This window comes from Triticum aestivum, chromosome 3B, assembly GCF_018294505.1.
Source record: "Triticum aestivum cultivar Chinese Spring chromosome 3B, IWGSC CS RefSeq v2.1, whole genome shotgun sequence".
Classification (NCBI taxonomy): domain Eukaryota; kingdom Viridiplantae; phylum Streptophyta; class Magnoliopsida; order Poales; family Poaceae; genus Triticum; species Triticum aestivum.
The window spans coordinates 522,020,590-522,042,754 of record NC_057801.1 but is presented as its reverse complement, the minus strand read 5'-3'; the positions used below and the strand labels follow the sequence as shown (position 1 = coordinate 522,042,754).

The 22,165-nt window shown below is 45.1% G+C and overlaps 1 protein-coding gene across 1 annotated transcript; it reads left to right on the top strand.

Moving 5' to 3' along the window:
* The first annotated feature begins 2,127 nt into the window (after positions 1-2,127).
* On the top strand, positions 2,128-6,301 carry LOC123065642 (uncharacterized). The gene is made up of 3 exons (XM_044488887.1): positions 2,128-2,649; positions 4,244-4,409; positions 4,811-6,301. The coding sequence occupies exons 1-2, from the start codon at positions 2,152-2,154 to the stop codon at positions 4,406-4,408; spliced, it is 663 nt and encodes a 220-aa protein (XP_044344822.1). The 5' UTR covers positions 2,128-2,151; the 3' UTR covers position 4,409; positions 4,811-6,301.
* The last annotated feature ends 15,864 nt before the right edge of the window (positions 6,302-22,165 follow it).

The following is a 22,165-nucleotide window of genomic DNA, read 5'->3' as shown; positions in this document are numbered from 1 at the left end:
AATTAACCACCAGAACTAATTTCGAACTGCATTAACCACAAACTAAGCTTTAAGTTTGTGACTACCCATTACAAAAGAGAAATGTGAACTTTAATAGGTAGTCACAAACTTAAAGATTTTATATATTTTTGGGTAGTCACAAACCCATTACAAAATGGCGCAACATTTTTTATGGTAAAACTAACTGAAGCTTGTTTTGGGTGTGAAGCACAACGTATCCTAAAGTGTCGAGCAGCTTTATTGAACACTAAAATCGTAGACAACATCTTGGACAAATAAGTGGGGAATGTCTCACCTCGGTAATGGAGTCTCGCAAAAAATATTAAATGTGTCACCTTTGCCACATTAGACATGATCCAAATGGGCAAGATTCAACTGGCAAGAAAAATTGTGCCGGCTTGAAAAATCAAGATCAGTTTGTACATTAACAATAATACATCAAACTATTAACAAAGAAAAAGAAGACGCATATGTATTTTATGAAAGTAATGTATTTGGCCACCTCAGTGAATTATTTCATGAATCTGTTAATAGGCAAAGAAAAATAGTAGGTACAACTTTAATTAGCATAATGAAGATGGACATATATTGCATTTTGATGCTTCTATATCTATCATAGACTGCAAATAAATACCAGTCAATGCTTAAAATTCCAGTTGTCATATAATGACCTATATGGAGGAGCAAATTTACAGTAAAGTGTTGGATGGAGCAGATTGCAAACCTTTATACTAATGCTGCCGACAACATTATGGTTTCAAATTCAGAGGAAAAGAATTGCACCTTAGTGAGTAGAATGCAACATAACATGCAACAAAGTTAGTAAACTGAAAGGCTTAATTGGGGCGAACAAAGTTCAGTCTGGTATATGGCCAGCTTGACAATTTTGACAACTCCTTGGCAGACATCTTGCAAATAGACATCAATATTGTTGGTGAAAAGGCATGAGAAAAGCAAACGGCATATATTAGTAATCAAACACTTGTGTGCGACACATGGACAAAATCCAACTCTCACTGTATAATATAAAAAGGTATATGTTCCCTGATGTCTGAGTCAAACAACAACTCCGTGAAGTCCATGCTGGATCATGCGGAGTAGATAGCGGAGTGTTGGAAGCTTGGTGCTCGGAGACACAGATGATGCGGAATGCACAGTAGTGACTGGAAAGTAGGAAGTGATCGCAAAGGCAGAATATAATATGATTGTACCACACAGAAGTATGTCAACCATGGTATTCCTGGTGCCAGCCACTAACCTGGAGTGATAGTCTTCTTTGCTGATGGAGGCCAACTCCTCGATGGTTGTCGCAGCCGCCGGCGGCCTTCGAGCAGGGCAGAGGCCTCATCGGTTCTGGCTTAATCAACGATCTGTGATTGTAGGTTGCCGGCAACATAACAACAACCCGGCTCGCGTCCCAGCTGCCAAAGAGACGGTGGCAAGGTAGACCATCGGGCGTGCCGGGTAGGTTAGGAGCATAATAACGACCCGAACTGGCCGACTCGGCTGTACCCTCGGCGGTGATCTGGGCGGCTGGCAATGGAACCGTGACCTGGCCTGCGTAGAGAGGAGTTGCAGGTGAAGTAGACCGACGGCCGCGCGAGAGAATTGGACTTCACGCCGAGATCGCCTGCCCGTCGCTGGATCTGGCTTCATTTTCTACCTTTCCCCACGGCTGAGCTATTTGTTGGAAGGGGGAAAACTGACGTTTTTCTGTGGGTACGTGGGAGAGAGGCAGAGGGTCTTTTTTCTAAGGGAGGGCGCCTGTTCGGCTGTTACATTGGAAACGGAACCATAATGGCGTATGTGTTTTTATGGCAAATGAAGCAGCCGTTCGTTTCGCTGAACTGTATTGGCATGTATGCTTCAATAAATCCTAAAGTTTTTTTTCTACTAATATATTTGGTCAGACATAAGGAGCATGAGGTGTGACGTGGCTGGATGTGATTGGTGCTGAGGTGTCTATGTTGCATGTTGAGATAAATCAAGTAGTGAGGGTGAACTTTTTAAGTATATAGGATTCGCAGACTGGTCCCGCTCGACGGACGTGTCCGATTTGGGTCGGCGTTGGAGATGCATCCCCAAAAGAACATCAGATTTGGTAAGCATTCACACAGACTTGTCCCTTTCTTCCGTCTCCCGCCGCCTTCGATGACCTTCGCCGGGGCTTCACGCCGCCGGCGAGCATCTGGTTCCCATCCCCCTCTCCCTCTCATAGCCATCGTCCTCCTGCTAGTCTCTCCACCTCCTCCCCGCACTTACGCGCTCCGCGTCCCACTGCGCGAGGTCGCCTCCCTCCTCTCCCTCTCCCACTCCCTCCTCACCCGCATCGCGGTCGCCCGCGCCGACCGGGGGGACGCCGCAGCCGCTGCCCGTGCTCACCGAATCGCCTCACACCTATCCATTCTCTCCTCCCGCGGTGCGTGGGCACTCGGCTGGGACTACCTCCGCCACTATGCTTTCTCCTCCGTCACCGGATGCGGCTTCTCCTGCGCCACTGCCGCCGCCCGCCTCCTCGCCGCTGCGGCGGAGGCCTCGCGCCTAAAGTCACCCGTCGATGCGGCCCAGTGGCTGCGCCGTAATTACGGTGACCTCCAAGCCGCCGCTACGCAGCTCCTAAACGGCCTCCTCTCTGCCTTCTCCGAGCAGGTACGTGACTTGGTCCCTAGGTCATCCAACTCAGGCTGCAGGTGGGACTATAGTTGGGAGTCCCACCACCAATCCACCAAGTCCCAACACAGTTCGATATTGAGAAAGTGGGCATCCCACCAAAACTAATAAGGATTAAGTGGGATAAGTGGGATTCCCACTTGACAAGCACGCACGCACCGGGACTTGCTAGCCACTGCATGCATCTGCCAGCTGAAGCACAAGGACCCGGCCCTCCTTTACCCAGCCTCGCCTCGTTGCTTATCTTCGAAGATCCATAGTTAGTTACACTACACCAGAAGAATCAACCAAACCTTCGCGCCGACTTAATTGCCCTCCCTTAATGTTGCTGTTGTTGCGCCTCGGTCGATCTTGGCGCGGTGGTACCTAATGGCGCACTACGGCGGCAGTCAGGCGGCGTCCGTGGAGAGCCATTTCCACGGCCTGCTCGACGACGACGACGACGACGACAAGGACCGCGCATTGTGCGGCGCGTTTGGATACCTGCAGCAGCAAGAGTGGCCGGACCTGAGCGGCGCGTGCTACGCGGCGTTCGGCACGACCCGGCGGTGGCGCAGGAGCCCGGCAACTCCTTCTCCTACAGCGGTAGCGCCAGCAGCGGCGGCGGCTCCACGAAGAGAAAACCTGACGCGTATGTGGACGCAAAGGTGAGAATGAGATGGTTATGCATGCACGCACGAGAGCTCCATGGTGAGCGCGCTCTCAGCGTGCGCGCACCTAGGCGCCTACGACGTCGGCCGAAGCGTCCACAGCGCACTGCTGAGGAATACCGTGCTGTATACGCTCACAAGGAAATGATTCAGTTCTAGAGCCAAAGATCGTAGTTCTCGAACGAGCACTCGAAAAGATTCTGGAACAAAAAATCCATGGGTATTTGAATTTTGAACCCGAGTACCCGGGAAAAAGCAGAATATTTGATGGAAGGAGACGTCCCTGATGGACATGTACGCCAAGTACGGCTGCATCGAGAAGGCGACGGCGGTGTTCGACGGCATGGACGGCAAGAAGAACGAGTGGACGTACAACGCCATGGTTCCGGCTTGGCGTTGCACACTGCAGGTGTTCGACGCGATGATCACGGAGGGATACCAACCCGACGACGCCCTTGGCTTGGCGTGCATGACACAGCCACGACGAGCTTCCACGCCCCGACCTGCTCCGGCGCCCAGATCCCCGGCATCCGTGAACGACGACGGCTGCTCGCCCTGCCGCGCTGGCACGAGGCGAGTGGCCTCGGTGATGGGGAGGCTGCCGGGGGTGGCGCGGTGTGAGGAGGAAGAAGCAGGGACGCGATGGCTGACTGGCGGCGGCGGGAGTACGCTGCGGCACTGCCCTCGCTGGCTCGCTCTGCTTGTTTGGGTACGACGTTATCTAAGTGGGCTTTCAACTGGATCCAATGGGATAAGTGGGCTAGCCCGATTATTATTATTATCATCCAATGGGAACCCACTAACGAAGATTAAGTGGGATGGGCTAACTAGTCCCACTTAATCCCATCTCCACTTGCAGCCTGACATCCAACGAACAATACTGCAGCAGTGCTCAGTCGGTAAATATGTATGCTTGTATTTAGGGGCCGCTAAGGGAGGTGGTGTTGGATGTGAAGTGGGAGGTGGAGGAAGGGGGGTTGCTGAAGGATTGCCTTCAGGTGGGAGCCAAAGACTTGGAGGGCTTGCTTATCATTGCCAAAGATCTCTTTGGTGCTTCAAGGGCTTCTTCACGCCACACTGAACTCTGAGGTTTGCTCACACCTTGTGTCTCGCTTATCTTTCCTTTGAACTATCACATTCCTGCTTGCTTTCAGTTTATGATTTTGGAACTTAGAACTGTTATACATCCTGCCACGGAATCAAACCAGCATCCTGTCACCGATAAGCATTCGAGAGAGTGGATGTGTGAACAATATAAGATGTATAGTCCATACGACCTGCTGGCTGTTGAAAGTACTAGTAATTGCAGAGTATTTTGGAGCACGTTCTGTTTGCTCTTAAAGAAAATTTGTAGTTGAAAATATGGTTTTTGAAAGACCCAGCCGATTACTGGCTATAAATTTGTAAGCAGATAGCCCCTCTTGCAGTAGCTGCACATACGTGATCTGTCCAGTACGAGAATCACTAACCATAGTACCATATCCAAGCAGGTGAGTCCTGACCAAGAAACTACAGCCGCTCCATTCTTTCCTCCACCGATGCAGAATGCTTCAGATCCAACAGTTCACCTACACAATTAAAGCTGCTCCAGTTTGGTGACTCTGCATACAACGCATCATGTTAAGCTATCTTATCTCTTCGGGAAAAAGGTTAAGCTACCTTATCTTGTCAAGTAGTTCCTGAGCAGAAAGATTAACCCTGCTGTTTAATGACATTGCAGCTTTAACTGTGATTGTAATAGAATTGTGTGCCTTGTGTCTGTTCTGTTGACTTGGAGTACTGTTTTTGCTAAGTGATAACTTTTAGATGGTTGCAAGGCTTTTGTCACTAGTGTTGTTGCCATTGTAGGATCCATGTGAACAGTTTCCAGTTCAAAACATAACTTTGTTGCATGGTAGATTGTCTACCTTCACCAAATTGTGATATTCCCTTTATTTCAGGTCCTTCGTCCATGCATAGGAAAGAATTCCGTAATTAAAGACTAATGACCTACAACATCTGCCATAGGCAACTGCTTGCGCAACGCACTATGTTTGTTTTCCTCTTCCCTTCTGAAGGCCAAACACCTGTTCTTGACTAGTGTTATCCTTGCAAAGCATGAGGCTGCTGGATGAGTCCAGTAGATATCCCTCACCTCCAAACTACTTACATGACATCCTGAAATGACCACGTTTCTGCAGACATGTCATCCATGTCTCTGAATTTTGCATGGCGGAAATACTTCAACATGTGTGTGCCTGGTGCCCTGTTAGCAAACATGTCCACGTCTCTAAGAATACGTTTTGTGTTGCTACCATTATGTACATAACCGTATATACAGGTCGACACATGAGCCTTCGATGATAACAAACTTCAGGACCCTCTAGTGATATCTCACAAGTTACATGTTACCTCTCGGATCATCTTGTCAAGACAATACTTATGATCATTCCACATGAGAACCTCTTCAGGTATGACCTTGACCTTGTTAGGAAAGCTGAGGAATTTATTAAAAAGTCACATTGCACTTACAAACCTGAGTGTCATGCTCATAATCTGAACTACGGTGCTGACAAATTCGTGGTGTAAATCTGTCATGATAATGTCTGATAACAACATTTCCAGACACGGTTTTATGCCTATAAGGCCATGCAAAATCCACTGGACTTAAGCTGTAGGGTAACATAACACTGTGATGTAATAGGTATTGACAGGCAGCCCCAAAATAATAATTGGATATAAGTTGTCTTGGTTGAACTTGAAAGACTCGTTACGCCGGAAAGGGAAAAGGGAAAAGGAACAAGTTGAAGCAAATTTAGGAAAGTAGAAGCATTGTTTCCGTTTCATCCATGAGTTCAGCTAGATATTTGAAATGCAAAGCTACTGTGGGAAATATTTTGTCAGGAACCTAGGAAAGTGATCCAGTCAGTAAATTAGTTGTGGAAGCATTTGGAACTACCACTATTTTTAACTTTGATTCCATTAATTAGATTTGCTATGGAGACGCCCAATTTATTTTTCCTTGTTGCTGAAGGATAACTTTGTTAATTGGTGCTTTTGTTCTGTCCCTCCTATATGACTGATGTACGCTAGAATTACAGATAAGATGACAAGTGGTTAATTGAGATTTGTGCACCATTCTCAGAAACATAACTGTTGTGTTTTGTGCACTTCTAGCATTGTATGACATCAATCTTTTTTCTTGAACACTGTTAGAGTACGTAATGGGCCTAATGGGCCCGTTAGTCTTAGGGTTAATTAGAGATAAGGGTCGCTTGCTTAGGGGTCAAGTAAGTCTTGCTTGGGAGTCAAGTAAACCTCTCTATATAAAGAGAGGAGATGTATCAATCTAATTAAGCAAGAATTAAAAAGGAAATCCCTTTCCTCTTGCCTGGCCGTGGGCAAAAAGGCCCCTGCTGGCCCTCTCGCGCCCTCCTTCTAGCAGCGCCATAACAATTTGGTATCAGGTAGCTCAGTTCCGATCATCTCTTCGCCGCCGCCCACCCCGTCGCTTCCGCTACCGACCGTCACCACCGCGCCGCTGGCCATTTACACCTCGCCGCTGGTCGCATCCTCCGGCGCCGCCACCGCCCAGATGTCGGCGCCCTCCACCGCACCACCGGCCGCCGCCTACACCTCGGAGATCACCGGAGTCCTCAACGATCTCGTCATAGCCGTCCAGGGGATCCGGCTGTACCTGGCCAGCCCCTACGGGCCGCCGGCGCACCTGCCGCCGACCGCCGCCACCGGGCCGCCGGCCCTGCCGTGGTACTCGCCGCATCCAGGGGCCTTCGCGGCGTTCGTTGGGACGCTGCAGCCCCATCTACAGCTGCCGTCGCCGCCCGCCGCCGCCCCGCAGTGGCCGCAGTGGCCGGCGCCGGCTCCCGCCGCGCCTCCAACGCCCATAGCCGCCCCCGCGCCGCCTTGCCTGCTGTGGCAGCCGCCGCACCAGGCGGCCTTCGCCGCGCTCGCCGGGCCACTGCAGCAGCCGCTACAGCTGCCATCCATCGCCACCACCGCCCAACCCTGGCTGCAGTGGCAGCCGCCGCTCCTGGCGGCCTCCGCCGCGCCCGGTGCTCAGCCGCAGCAGCCACTGCAGCTGCAGCAACCATCGTCGGTCAGCTCCGACCCCGCATCGACCGCGCCGGCGGGAGTCCCGCTCCACCAAGTCCAGTCCCCGCCGTCGCTGTCACCGCTTTTGTCTTGGATCGCTGCCCGCCACGTGTCGGCGGTGGTGAGGCTGCAGGCTGCTGCGCGCGGCCTCCTAGCGCGTCGGCGTATGCGGGAGATGCGTGGTCTGCGGCTGCCGCTCCTCCAAGTTGCCCTTCACTACGCAAAGAACCTCGATCTCATCCGCTGCGTCGGGGATCTTGGGCATGCGGTTTCCCCCAAGGGCGGCGGGCCTACTGTTTTCCCCGCGGGCAACGACCTCAAAGTCTGCGATATCGGCGGTTGGGGGGAGGGGGGCACCCCTCCTCGTCATTCTCCATCGCAAGCCCTCCACTCTTCCCTGTGCGGTGCAGACCAACAGTCGTCCGGCAGGGAGAAGGCATGGTGTCACCGACAGCAGCGCACCGTGTAGCACCACTGCATTCCGCCACCGGCCACCGCAAGGGCGCCTCTGCTGGTCACTCTTGCGACCACTTCCAGGTGGTCATACACATGCACTCCTTTTGTCCAGGTGGTGTCCATGGGATTCAGGTGGTTGTACACGTGCACGTCCGACGTGCGGATGGTGTCCACTTTTGGTTAAGGGGTCCAAAATAAAGCGTCACAGTCCATTTCAGGTTGAGAATAATAAAGCAAGCCGAGGTGTAAAAGGCTTATTTTTAGGTGTTAGGTTTGTGTTGCGTCGTGTCATGGTTATAAGTTGGTTAGGTTGCAGCTCGAGGACAAGCTGCATGTCCAGGTGAGGTGTAGTGTTAGAGTACGTAATGGGCCTAATGAGCCTGTTAGTCTTAGGGTTAATTAGAGATAAGGGTCGCTTGCTTAGAGGTCAAGTAAGCCTTGCTTGGGAGTCAAGTAAACCTCTCTATATAAAGAGAGGAGATGTATCAATCTAATTAAGTAAGAATTAAGAAGGAAATCCCTTTCCTCTTGCCTGGCCGTGGGCAAAAAGGCCCCCGGCCGGCCCTCTTGCGCCCTCCTTCTAGCAGCGCCATAACAAACACGTATCAACATGCATGCCGTTTTGTATTAGATGTATGAGAAGAATGGTGAGAAGGTACAGAAGTTCACAAAATAACACCAAACAAACCAACTGAAAAGGCAGCCAACCAAAGTCGTATACCAACAGAACCCCAAAAAACTATTGTATCAAAAAACCAAAAAGAAGAAAGCAAAACCAGGGCAATACTTATATACTCCTACAACTATAGCTGCAGGTCAGGGGGGGCTCGTGTGCAGAGGCAGACTCCTCACTGCGTTGGCGCCGGCCATCTTTCATTGATCGGTCTCGAGCCAAATCTCCTCCATGAGGGCATAGTATATCATCATGCCTATCACGTTCGTACTAATGGCATGCCATTGTGAATTAACGAGCTTGGATTTATTTTTGCCTTTTGCTGACGTCAAGGTTGTTCTGTTCCATCTATTCCCAGTAGTTTTGGTTATTAATATGCATTTGCTGTTTGCTTGTATTCAAATCTGATACTCCCTTCGTTCCAAGTATCTGCCACTCTGCTAGCAGTTTGAAGCCTGGGAACTTTACAGGCGGATTTTGAACACACAGTGGAACGAGGGAGTTAACAGGGACTGTGCCGCTGGATATCCGTGTTGTGCATTGTCTAATTAAACAACAATCTCAATCATATTTTCCCAATAATTTTTCTGCTAAATGCACCCTTAAACTCAAATACAGTATAGCTTATACAACTCTGAACTCTGTTAGCCATGATATATGCTGATAGTGTTTGAATTGTGTTGTTGATGGTCAGCTAATTATATTATTTGAAAATTCTCATTTATCGTAGAGTAGTGAAGCCTTGTACTATTGTTGTTAGCCACTGCGAACTTATAGTTACCACGTGGGAGGAAAAGTCTGAATGGATTTGTTTTCTTGTTTAATTTGATTAATACTGTACTATATATATGGAATAAACGCTAGATCCTGCAATGCAGTTCAGGCTACGTAATCTACCTGACCGGGACTTGTGGTTTGCATATAGCGTACTTTTGACCTCTAGAGGACCTGACATGAGGCCACATTCGTCTGTGAGTCGCTACCAGTTCAAGGACCAGCACGTACATACGCCGCACTCGTACCGACGTATATACTCCTTCCGTTCCGATTTACTCGTCGTGGTTTTAGTAAATCAGAACGGAGGGAGTACCATACACGTGCAACAGTGAGATACCGTGCTGCTACAGTGTTACAAACAAACTGAAAGGTCCCTTCTAGGATATTTTATAATGCCATCTCTTAACACCTTGAATCAGTGCCAGTTGGAATTAGTGGTTAGTTGGGTGGGGCCCATGTACTGTGACTGTGAGTGACTTCACGATGAGAACAATAATGTAACCTTTCCTGCTGATTTCCCCTGCATGGCTCCACCAACCGGTCGATCACCTTATGTTTACCAGCAGTGCTTACGTATAGTACTCCCTGCCATGGCAGAGTAGTTCCAAATGCTTGCACACAGGAAAGTTTGGCGCCGTTGCAGACATGAATGCGGTGACATCCACGGTATGCAGTGCAGCCAAACGCCAGGCCTAACTTCCACACAGGAAATAAACCAGTAGTGATGTGGGCGAGCTAAGTAGCTGTAATGAACTGACACACAAGCTTCAGATACTCCGTAACTTACAGAGCTTGGCTTCAACCTGCCCAGCCATGTCTCCGGTGTTGGGATCTGGCGATACGAGCAGAGCAATCAAGACAAAACAGCGCCCAGCCATGTGTTTCATGCGGTTAATCACGTGTTCCGTTTAATTCATCCGGCATTACAAAATAAAAACGCCTTGACAGCGAGTACTGTCTTCGGTGTGCCATCAACTCATCATGCCTGAACAGGACTAGTCGGCATCATATCTTTACCTATATTTGTGGCCTTGATACCCACCAACCTGTGTATTCATTGTTGGATTGGATTCCTTTTAGAAATGACACAACATCCAAAAGGAACGTTTTCTAGATTTCTCTTCGTACTAAACATGTGGAATTGCACATCAGGCAGCTCGCTGTGAGTTGTTCATGATCCCTTAAATCCAAAATGACTCGATAAACAAACACAAGATATAAATCGTCCATCAGTAGCTACTTGGGGAACACGGCCTATCCCCTCCTCTCCCGGCCTCCATGTGTGGATCTTGCCAAGCGGCGAGCACACTCGTGTCTCCTCTTCCCATCGCCGCACAAGGAGCATGCTGGTGTCTTCTCCTTTCCCTAGCACTGCACCCGATTTAGTCGCACAGGGATTGACCTTAGTCCCCTCCTATCCAACTAGTCGACATTGTATCTTTACCTATGTTTGTGGCCTTGAAGCTCACTAACTTATTTATTTTATTTTGATTTGATCCCTTTTAGAAATGACATAGCATCCAAAAGGAACATTTTCTAGATTTTTCTAATTCAAACTAAACATGCGGAATTTTGCACATAAATGTGCAAACTAGGGGAGGCTTCTTTTTGCGGGAACTACTAGGGGAAGCTTAGGTAGGCAGCTTGTTGTGAATCTTCCATGATTTCTTAGATCTGAATCCCCGTGTTTGTTTACATGAGTAGTGACCAACATCAGGTTCATGTAAACAAACACGAGAGACAAATCGCCCGACAGTAGTAACAACTTTGTGGGAGTATAGGACCTTGAGAAGAGGTGTCTAGAGGGGGGGTGATTAGACACTAAGTACCAAAGTTGCAGTTTTTAAGTTCCCTTAAATTTAAGTGGAGTTTAGGCACAAGTTTAACATTCACAATACATAACAAGCAAGCATGCAAAGAGTTTATGAGCAGCGGAAAGTAAAGCATGCAACTTGCAAGAATGTAAAGGGAAGGGTTTTGGAGGATTCAAATGCAATTGGAGACACGGATGTTTTTGGCGTGGTTCCGATAGGTGGTGCTATCGTACATCCACGTTGATGAAGACTTCAACCCACGAAGGGTAACGGTTGCGCAAGTCCATGGAGGGCTCCACCCACGAAGGGTCCACGAAGAAGCAACCTTGTCTATCCCACCATGGCCGTCGCCCACGAAGGACTTGCCTCACTAGCAGTAGATCTTCACGAAGTAGGCGATCTCCTTACCCTTACAAACTCCTTGGTTCAACTCCACAATCTTGTCGGAGGCTCCCAAGTGACACCTAGCCAATCTAGGAGACACCACTCTCCAAGAAGTAACAAATGGTGTGTTGATGATGAACTCCTTGCTCTTGTGCTTCAAATGATAGTCTCCCCAACACTCAACTCTCTCTCATAGGATTTGGATCTGGTGGAAAGAAAGATTTGAGTGGAAAGCAACTTGGGGAAGGCTAGAGATCAAGATTCATATGGTAGAAATGGAATATCTTGGTCTCAACACATGAGTAGGTAGTTCTCTCTCAGAAAATGTATGATGGAAGTGTAGGTTCAGTCTGATGGCTCTCTCCACGAATGAAGAGGAGGTGGAGGGGTATATATAGCCTCCACACAAAATCTAACCGTTACACACAATTACCAAACTCGGTGGGACCGAATCGTTAAACTCGGTCAGACCGATTTAGCAAATAATGTGACCCTTAGGTTTTTCGGTGGGACCGAAATGCAGATCGGTGAGACCGATATGATTAGGGTTAGGGCATAACGTAATCTTGGTAAGACCAATTACACAAACTCGGTGAGACCGATTTTGGTAATAAGCTTTCCAGAGAGTTGGTCAGGCAAACTCGGTTGGACCGATTACACAAACTCGGTGAGACCGATTTTGGTAATGAGTCAACCAGGAAGTTTGCATTGTAATCTCGGTAGTACCAATTACTCAAACTCGGTGAGACCGATTTTGGTAATGGACATACACAGAGAGATTACAATCTCATCTCGGTGAGACCGAGATCCCTATCGATAAGACCGATTTGCCTAGGGTTTGTGGCAGTGGCTATGATATTCAAAGCTCGGTGGCGCCGGATAGAAAGAATCAGTGGGGCCGAGTTTGACTTTAGGTTTAGGACATATGCGTGGAAGTGGGAAAGTAGTTGAGGGTTTTGGAGCATATCACTAAGCACTGTGGAGCAAGAAACTCATTAAGCAACACATCATCCCTCCTTGATAGTATTGGCTTTTCCTATAGACTCAATGTGATCTTGGATCACTAAAATGGAAAATTAAGAGTCTTGAGCTTGAAGCTTGAGCCAATCCTTTGTCCTTAGCATCTTGAAGGAGTTCCCACATCGTTTAGTCCATGCCACTCCATTGTTGAACTTATCTGAAACATACTAGATAAAAGTGTTAGTCCAACAAGACATATGTTGACATTAATTACCAAAACCACCTATGGAGCACTTGTGCTTTCAATCTCCCCCTTTTTGGTAATTGATGACAACATACATCAAAGCTTTAGGTAAAGATATAGAGAATAGCAAGTAAAGCTTTGGAAGGACATGTAACACGCATAGGTGATAACCCACAAGTATAGGGGATCGCAACAGTTTTCGATAAGTAAGAGTGTCGAACCCAACGAGGAGCTAAAGGTAGAACAAATATTCCCTAAAGTTTTATCGACCACCGATATAACTCTACGCACGCTTAATGTTTACTTTACCTAGAACAAGTATGAAACTAGAAGTACTTGGTAGGTGTGATAGGATAGGTTTGCAAGAAAGTAAAGAACACGTAAATATAAACTAGGGGCTGTTAAGGTAAAGACACAACTAAAGTAAATATAGCGAGTATGGAAAAGTGGTGATAGGAGTTGTGGAATTGTCCCTAGGCAACTGACTATATTACTAGACCGATAATCGTTATTGCAATTCTATTTGAGGGAGAAGCATAAGCTAACATACTTTCTCTACTTGGATCATATGCACTTATGATTGGAACTCTAGCAAGCATCCGCAACTACTAAAGATTCATTAAGGTAAAACCCAACCATAGCATTAAAGCATCAAGTCCCCTTTATCCCATACGTAAACAACCTACTTACTCGGGTTTGTGTTTCCGTCACTCACGCAACCCACTATAAGCAAATCATAAACATATTGCAAACCCTACAGCAAGAATCCCTCACGCTTGCGCGACACGGAGGGCACAATAGGACAGCACCAATAAAATATGCAACTCAAACCAATCATAGCAATTCATCAATCATCGATAGGACAATATAAATCTACTCACACATCATAGGATGGCAACACATCATTGGAAAATAATATGAAGCATAAAGCACCATGTTCAAGTAGAGGGTACAGCGGGTTGCGGGAGAGTGAACCGCTGTAGATAGAAGGGGGAAGGTGATGGAGGTGTTGGTGAAGATGGCGGAGGTGTTGGTGAAGATCGCGGTGATGATGATGGCCCCCGGCGGCGTTCCGGCGCCTCCGGAAGCAAGGGGGAGAGAGCCCCCCTTCTTCTTCTTCTTCCTTGACCTTCTCCCTAGATGGGAGAAGGGTTTCCCCTCTGGTCCTTGGCTCCCATGGCTTGGGAGGGGCGAGAGCCCCTCCGAGATTGGATCTATCTCTTTGTTTCTGCATTCTCTGTGTTGGCTTCTGGCTCTGTTTCATCGTTTCGCTTATATATGGAGATCCGTAACTCCGATTGGCCTGAAACCTTTTCCGTGATTTTTTTTCCGAATATTATCTTTCTTGCGGCAAAAGAAGAGCATCAACCGCCTTACGGTGGACTCACGAGGGTTGGCCGCGCGCCCAGGGGGGAGGGCGCGCCCCCCTGCCTCGTGACCACCTCGGGCACCGTCTCGCGTGGATTTTTCTTCTGGAATTTTCCATATTTTCCAAAAATAAGCTCCGTCCGTATTTATCCCGTTTGGATTCCGTTTGATATGGATATTCTGCGAAACATAAAACATGCAACAGACAGGAACTGGCACTGGGCACTGGATCAATTTGTTAGTCCCAAAAATAGTATAAAAAGTTGCCAAAAAGTATATGAAAGTGAATAATATTGGCATGGAACAATCAAAAATTATAGATACGACGGAGACGTATCATCATCCTCAAGCTTAATTCCTGCTCGTCCTCGAGTAGGTAAATGATAAAAAAGAATAATTTTTGATGTGGAATGCTACCTAGCATAATCTTGATCATATGTCTAATCATGGCATGAATATTAAGACACGAGTGATTCGAAGCAATAGTCTATCATTTGACATAAAAACAATAATACTTTGAGCGTACCAATAAAGCAATCATGTCTTTTCAAAACAACAAGGCAAAAGCAAGCTTATCCCTACAAAATCATACAGTTTGGCCATGCTTCATTTTTGTCACACAAAATGCTCCCATCATGCACAACCCCGATGACGAGCCGAGCAATTGGCTCATACTTTTTAACGCGCTGCAGCTTTTTCAACCCTCACGCAATATATGAGCGCAAGCCATGGATATAGCACTATAGGTGGAATAGAATATAATGATGGAGGTTATGTGGAGAAGACAAAAAAGGAGAAAGTCTCACATCGACGCGGCTAATCAACGGGCTATGGAGATGCCCATCAATTGATGTCAATGCGAGGAGTAGGGATTGCCATGCAACGGATGCACTAAGAGCTATAAGTGTATGAAAGCTCAACAAGAGAAACTAAGTGGGTGTGCATCCAACTTGCTTGCTCATGAAGACCTAGGGCATTTGAGGAAGCCCATCGTTGGTATATACAAGCCAAGTTCTATAATGAAAATTCCCACTAGTATATGAAAGTGACAACATAGGAGACAATCTATATGAAGAACATGGTGCTACTTTGAAGCACAAGATATGAGACTCACTACATGAAGAACATGGTGCTACTTTGAAGCACAAGTGTGGTAAAAGATAGTAACATTGCCCCTTCTCTCTTTTTCTCTCATTTTTTCTTTTTTTTTCTTTTTTTTGGCCTTCTCTTTTTTTGGCCTTTCTCTTTTTTTTTATTTTTTTTTATATTTTTTTCGTCCGGAGTCTCATCCCGACTTGTGGGGGAATCATAGTCTCCATCATCCTTTCCTCACTGGGGCAATGCTCTAATAATAATGATCATCACACTTTTATTTACTTACAACTCAATATTACAACTCGATATCTCGAACAAAGATATGACTCTATATGAATGCCTTCGACGGTGTACCGGGATGTGCAATGATCTAGCATAGCAATGACATCAAAAAAACGGACAAGCCATGAAAACATCATGCTAGCTATCTTACGATCATGCAAAGCAATATGACAATGAAAAGCTCAAGTCATGTATATGATGATGATGGAAGTTGCATGGCAATATATCTCGGAATGGCTATGGAAATGCCATGATAGGTAGGTATGGTGGCTGTTTTGTGGAAGGTATATGGTGGGTGTATGGTACCGGCGAAAGTTGCACGGCACAAGAGAGGCTAGCAATGGTGGAAGGGTGAGAGTGCGTATAATCCATGGACTCAATATTAGTCATAAAGAACTCATATACTTATTGCAAAAGTTTATTAGCCCTCGAAGCAAAGTACTACTACGCATGCCCCTAGGGGGATAGATTGGTAGGAAAAGACCATCGCTCGTCCTCGACTGCCACTCATAAGTCAGACAATCAAAGAAACACCCCATGCTTCAAATTTGTCACACAACGGTTACGATACGTGCATGCTACGGGACTTGCAAACTTCAACACAAGTGTCTCTACAATCCACAACCACCCACTAGCATAACTCTAACATCACATCTTTATATCGCAAAACTATTGCAAGGAATCAAACATATCATATTCAGCGATCTACAAGTTTATGTAGGATTTTATGACTAACCATGTGAATGACAAATTCTTGTCATCTCTCTAAATAGATATAAGTGAAGCAAGAGAGTTTAATTCTTTCTACAAAAGATATGCCCACGCTTGCTCTAACAAGTATAAGTGAAGCAAAAGAGCATTCTACAAATGGCGGTTGTCTATATGAAGAGAAACAGGCAATCCAGACTTCAAATGATATAAGTGAAGCACATGAAGCATTCTATAAAGCCACACTCAAAAGATTTAAGTGAAATGCAATGAGCATTCTATAAATCAACCAAGGACTATCTCATACCAGCATGGTGCATAAAAGAAAAAATAAAAACCTAATTGCAAAAGATGCTCCAAGACTTACACATAATGCATGAACGAAACGAATTCGAAAACATACCGATACTTGTTGAAGAAAGAGGGGATGCCTCCCTAGCATCCCCAAGCTTAGATGCTTGAGTCTTCTTGAATATTTACTTGGGGTGCCTCGGGCATCCTCAAGCTTGAGCTCTTGCCTCTCTTCCTTCTTCTCACATCAAAACATCTTCGATTAGACACTACATCCACACAAAACTTCAACAGAAAACTCGGTAAGATCCGTTAGTATAATAAAGCAAATTACCACTCTAAGTACTGTTGCAAACCAATTCATATTTTGTTTTTGCATTGTGTCTACTGTAATATAACTTTTTCATGGCTTAATTCACTGATACAAATTGATAGATTCATCAAAACAAGCAAACTATGCATCAAAAACAGAATCTGTCAAAAACAGAACAGTATGAAGCAATCTGAACATCCACCATACTTCTGGTACCCCAAAAATTCTACCAAAATTAGGAAAAATAAAGAAGTTGTATATCAAGACAGTGCAAAAATAATCAGAACCAATTGACGTTCCAGTTAAAAATGTAAAATCGCACACTACAGCCAAAGTTTCTGTCCTGCACCGCACAAACCAACAAACATTGTAAACATCCTAAAGGCAAACCTTGGCACATTATTTTTATAAGACAATGGAATTATACAAGGGGAATATTATTTTTGTTGAAAAGTTTCTATAATCAAGATTCACAAAGTTTCCGTGAGCATGAACAAAGTCCAAGGCTAGCTCCCACTTCAACAATGCTTGTCTTTCTCACTTTCACTTTCAACAGAATAAATGATTCTCTAAAACTTCCGGGTTGTCTCCCTGGCAGCGCTTTCTTTAAAGCCATTAAGCTAGGCATATAGTGCTCAAGTAGTGAATCCACCCGGATCCCAAGGTATACCAAAGCCAATTTTAATTAACAATGATTTGTAATTTAGTAGTGAGCACAAAGTAACATGTATCATGCAATGACGAAGTCTAACTCTCTTCCTATGCATCGGCATGTCATAAAAGAACAATTCATGCACACATAGTAAAGGCCAATGCATAGTATAAACAGTTTCTTGCAATTCTATCGTGTTGGAAACATAGAGAGGTCGAGACATAGTTCCTCTCTCATAATAATTGCAAGTAGGAGCAGCAAGCACATGCATATTATATTCATCAAAATCATCATGTGTAGTAGTAAAAGGCAACCCATCAATATAATCCTTAATAAGCACAAACTTCTCCGATATAGTGTAGTCGGGAGAATTCAAAAAGATAATAGGACTATTATGCGTGGGTGCAATAGCAACAATTTCATGTTTAATATAAGGAACTATAGCAAGTTCATCTCCATAAGCATAATTCATATTGGCATCTTGGCCATAAGCATAGCAAGCATCATCAAAAAGGGATATTTCAAGAGAATCAACGGGATCATAACAGTCATCATAGCAATCATCCTTCGGTAAGCACGAAGGGGAATTAAACAATGTATGAGTTGAAGAGTTACTCTCATTAGAAGGTGGGCACGGGTGATCAATCTGTTCTTCCTCCTCTTATTCTTCGCTCTCCTCATCATCTTTTTCATCTAATGAGCTCATAGTTTCATCAATTTCTTCTTCCATAGCTTCCTGCAAAATATTAGTCTCTTCTTGTACAGCGGAGACTTTCTCAATAAGTGCATCAATTGCATAATTGTATTTATAATTCTCATAGCAATATTTGAGGATAGCTAAATTTTCAGATCTATTAACAACATCATCACAATCCTCAAACTCTTTACACATAGCTTCAATTTCATAAGCACCCATAAAAGCAACAAATTCTTCTATTTGTTTCACATCATAGTAATCATATATACCATTAGCATAAGAAGCTAAGGTTTTATTATCATTAAATTTGCATGAAAAGGGAAGGTGCGGAGAATTCATCCTAGAGCAACAAGTATAATCATATTCCACGCATAGTTTCCAAGCATACCACTTCAATAAATGAATTTGATCACATAATAGTTTCCCTTTTTGTGTTAAGCGATAATCCCTAAAGTATTCACGTTGATCCAATGTGTCTCCCATTATAAAGTTGAATGGGGTTTTCTCAGGATTATCAAAGTAGTATATAATATCTCTCGCATAATGAGAATAGAGGGTTTTAGGAGTTACCCCATCTCATGAGTAGCCACTACATCTAATTTTTTTGGTATTTTGCGTTCCATATCCATAACTAAAGATAGAGAACAACTAAGAACAGCAAATAAAAATTACTTAGTGATAAAGCAAACAAGCACACGCGAGAATATTCACCCCACTCTATTGCTCCCCGGCAACGGCGCCAGAAAAAGGTCTTGATAACCCACAAGTATAGGGGATCGCAACAGTTTTCGATAAGTAAGAGTGTCGAACCCAATGAGGAGCTAAAGGTAGAACAAATATTCCCTAAAGTTCTATCGACCACCGATATAACTCTACGCACGCTTAATGTTTACTTTACCTAGAACAAGTATGAAACTAGAAGTACTTTGGTAGGTGTGATAGGATAGGTTTGCAAGAAAGTAAAGAACACGTAAATATAAACTAGGGGCTGTTAAGGTAAAGACACAACTAAAGTAAATATAGCGAGTATGGAAAAGTGGTGATAGGAGTTGTGGAATTGTCCCTAGGCAACTGACTATATTACTAAACCGATAATCGTTATTGCAATTCTATTTGAGGGAGAGGCATAAGCTAACATACTTTCTCTACTTGGATCATATGCACTTATGATTGGAACTCTAGCAAGCATCCGCAACTACTAAAGATTCATTAAGGTAAAACCCAACCATAGCATTAAAGCATCAAGTCCCCTTTATCCCATACGTAAACAACCTACTTACTCGGGTTTGTGTTTCCGTCACTCATGCAACCCACTATAAGCAAATCATAAATACATTGCAAACCCTATAGTGGGAATCCCTCACGCTTGCGCGACACGGAGGGCACAATAGGACAGCACCAATAAAATATGCAACTCAAACCAATCATAGCAATTCATCAATCACCGATAGGACAATATAAATCTACTCAGACATCATAGGATGGCAACACATCATTGGAAAATAATATGAAGCATAAAGCACCATGTTCAAGTAGAGGGTACAACGGGTTGCGGGAGAGTGGACCGCTGTAGATAGAAGGGGGAAGGTGATGGAGGTGTTGGTGAAGATGGCGGAGGTGTTGGTGAAGATCGCGGTGATGATGATGGCCCCCGGCAGCGTTCCGGCGCCTCCGGAAGCAAGGGGGAGAGAGCCCCCCTTCTTATTCTTCTTCCTTGACCTTCTCCCTAGATGGGAGAAGGGTTTCCCCTCTGGTCCTTGGCTCCCATGGCTTGGGAGGGGCGAGAGCCCCTCCGAGATTGGATCTATCTCTCTGTTTCTGCGTTCTCTGCGTTGGCTTATGGCTCTGTTTCACCGTTTCGCGTATATATGGAGATCCGTAACTCCGATTGGCCTGAAACCTTTTCCGTGATTTTTTTCCAAATATTATCTTTCTTGCGGCAAAAGAAGAGCATCAACCGCCTTACGGTGGGCTCACGAGGGTAGGCCGCGCGCCCAGGGGGGAGGGCGCGCCCCCCTGCCTCGTGACCACCTCGGGCACCGTCTCGCGTGGATTTTTCTTCTGGAATTTTCCATATTTTCCAAAAATAAGCTCCGTCCGTTTTTATCCCGTTTGGATTCCGTTTGATATGGATATTCTGCGAAACATAAAACATGCAACAGACAGGAACTGGCACTGGGCACTGGATCAATATGTTAGTCCCAAAAATAATATAAAAAGTTGCCAAAAAGTATATGAAAGTGAATAATATTGGCATGGAACAATCAAAAATTATAGATACGACGGAGACGTATCAATAGGCTCCCCCTACATGTATGCAATCATGTGAATATGGAATATAGAAGCATGTGAGAGCATAACCATGATAGAGTAGGCAATGTGTTACATGTATCTTGGCCATATGCATCAGGGCAAAGAATATTAAAGAAAATACCTTCATGCTCATGAGTCATTCTTGCAAACAGTATCTACATCAGCAAGAATTGCTCATACACATGATTGTGATGCATATACTTACCTTGTAGTCTTGAGTTGGCTTAGGATGGAATGAACCTGCGTAAACAAGGTTAAATAACACAGATGCACCTACTAGCCAGAGCAAACAAAAGAAACTACAAGAATACCAAGACTGGGATGACATGTAGAGAGTGAGTACTACCACATTGGATTAGACATGTCCCCAAGAGTAAAGATATGCAAAGAATTTAAATGATTTCTTTCCCTTAGATATCTTGCTCCCCCTGAATCTAGCATGGGATACTGGGAGAAGATAGGGAATAGAAAATCAGAGCTAAAAGATATGAATGATGAACAGAGCTAATGCATGCTAATGCAAATAAGCACAAAAGATCAAATGAACATGTCTCTCCCCTCAAGAAGACATGTGGGCATCTCTCCTCTTGAACACCAAGCATATGGGATCCTTGAGAAATACTTTCTGCTTAAGTATTCTCTCCCCCTGGAGATCTCTCTCTCCCCCTGAGGATCTCTCTCCCCCTTTAGGATCTCTCTCCCCCTTGAGGAGGTGATGAACTATTTCTCTGATGTGATCTCTCTCTAAATGATAAGCTTTGATGTGATCTCTCTCTCCCCCTTTGACATCAATTTCCAAGAAGGGTTTTCTGGAATCTGTCGAATGGGTTTGGTCCTGGAGACACATCACAAAGCAATGATAAAAATGTGATGCTTGTAGAGGACAAGATTCATTGAGTGGAGCTGGATCAGAAGAAACATAGAATAAGTGGCAAACTGTTTTTCCTGATGTGAAATCGGTGGCACCGAGTGGTATGCTTCGGTGGTACCGAAAGGATGCGGTTGGACCGAAGACAGCAAATCGGTGAAACCGAGTTCATCGCAGAGAAAACACTTGTCACCTCAGCTCACTAGACTAGTATGATCTCACAAAGATTTGCAAGGAATTTACTGAAAGATATGCAATGAATTTGATGCAGAAAAAATGCAGAGCAAACAGAAAGAAATCTTAGATGAAGATGAAAGGGGAAACAAATATGCATGAGACAAATGCAAACACGCAGAAAAGAATACACGAGAACTTCATCTAGAGATGGTCGGCGACAAAGTCACCTATATTAGAGTATATTGACTTAGGAGTCAAGTGAGATCACTTGATCATAGGTTATACTCATCGTTTAAGCTCAAAATGGGGTTGCCATTTTTCGTTTAAGCATCTTGATGTATTCACATCTTGTTGAGTTGCTTTAACTCATGTCTCGGAGTAAAGCTTCTCTAAGATGGAATAACATACCTTGGTTGGTGGTGTTGTCCATGTAGTCAAACTTGTGTGGGTTGCTCAAGGTTGATGTAGCTCATCAAGAATTGGGAGCACCACTTGGAATTTGAGTCCATCTACCTACATGGGTTAGTTCTTGCAAGGAAGAGCACTTGTGTATCCAAAAATGACAATCATGAAGCTCAACATAGAATTTGTCAAAGGATATGTTTGAGTGGTTCCGTGCTTCCTTGTCTTCAACCACCATAGTGTAGAGACTTGGCGATGTAGAGATTGCTTAAGATGTGA

Bases quoted from the DNA above. Each gene is read 5' to 3' on its own strand.
- LOC123065642 (XM_044488887.1), top strand. From the start codon at position 2,152: ATGACCTTCGCCGGGGCTTCACGCCGCCGGCGAGCATCTGGTTCCCAT. The intron at 2,650-4,243 runs GTACGTGACTTG...GCTTGTATTTAG, and splicing joins TCTCTGCCTTCTCCGAGCAG to GGGCCGCTAAGGGAGGTGGT.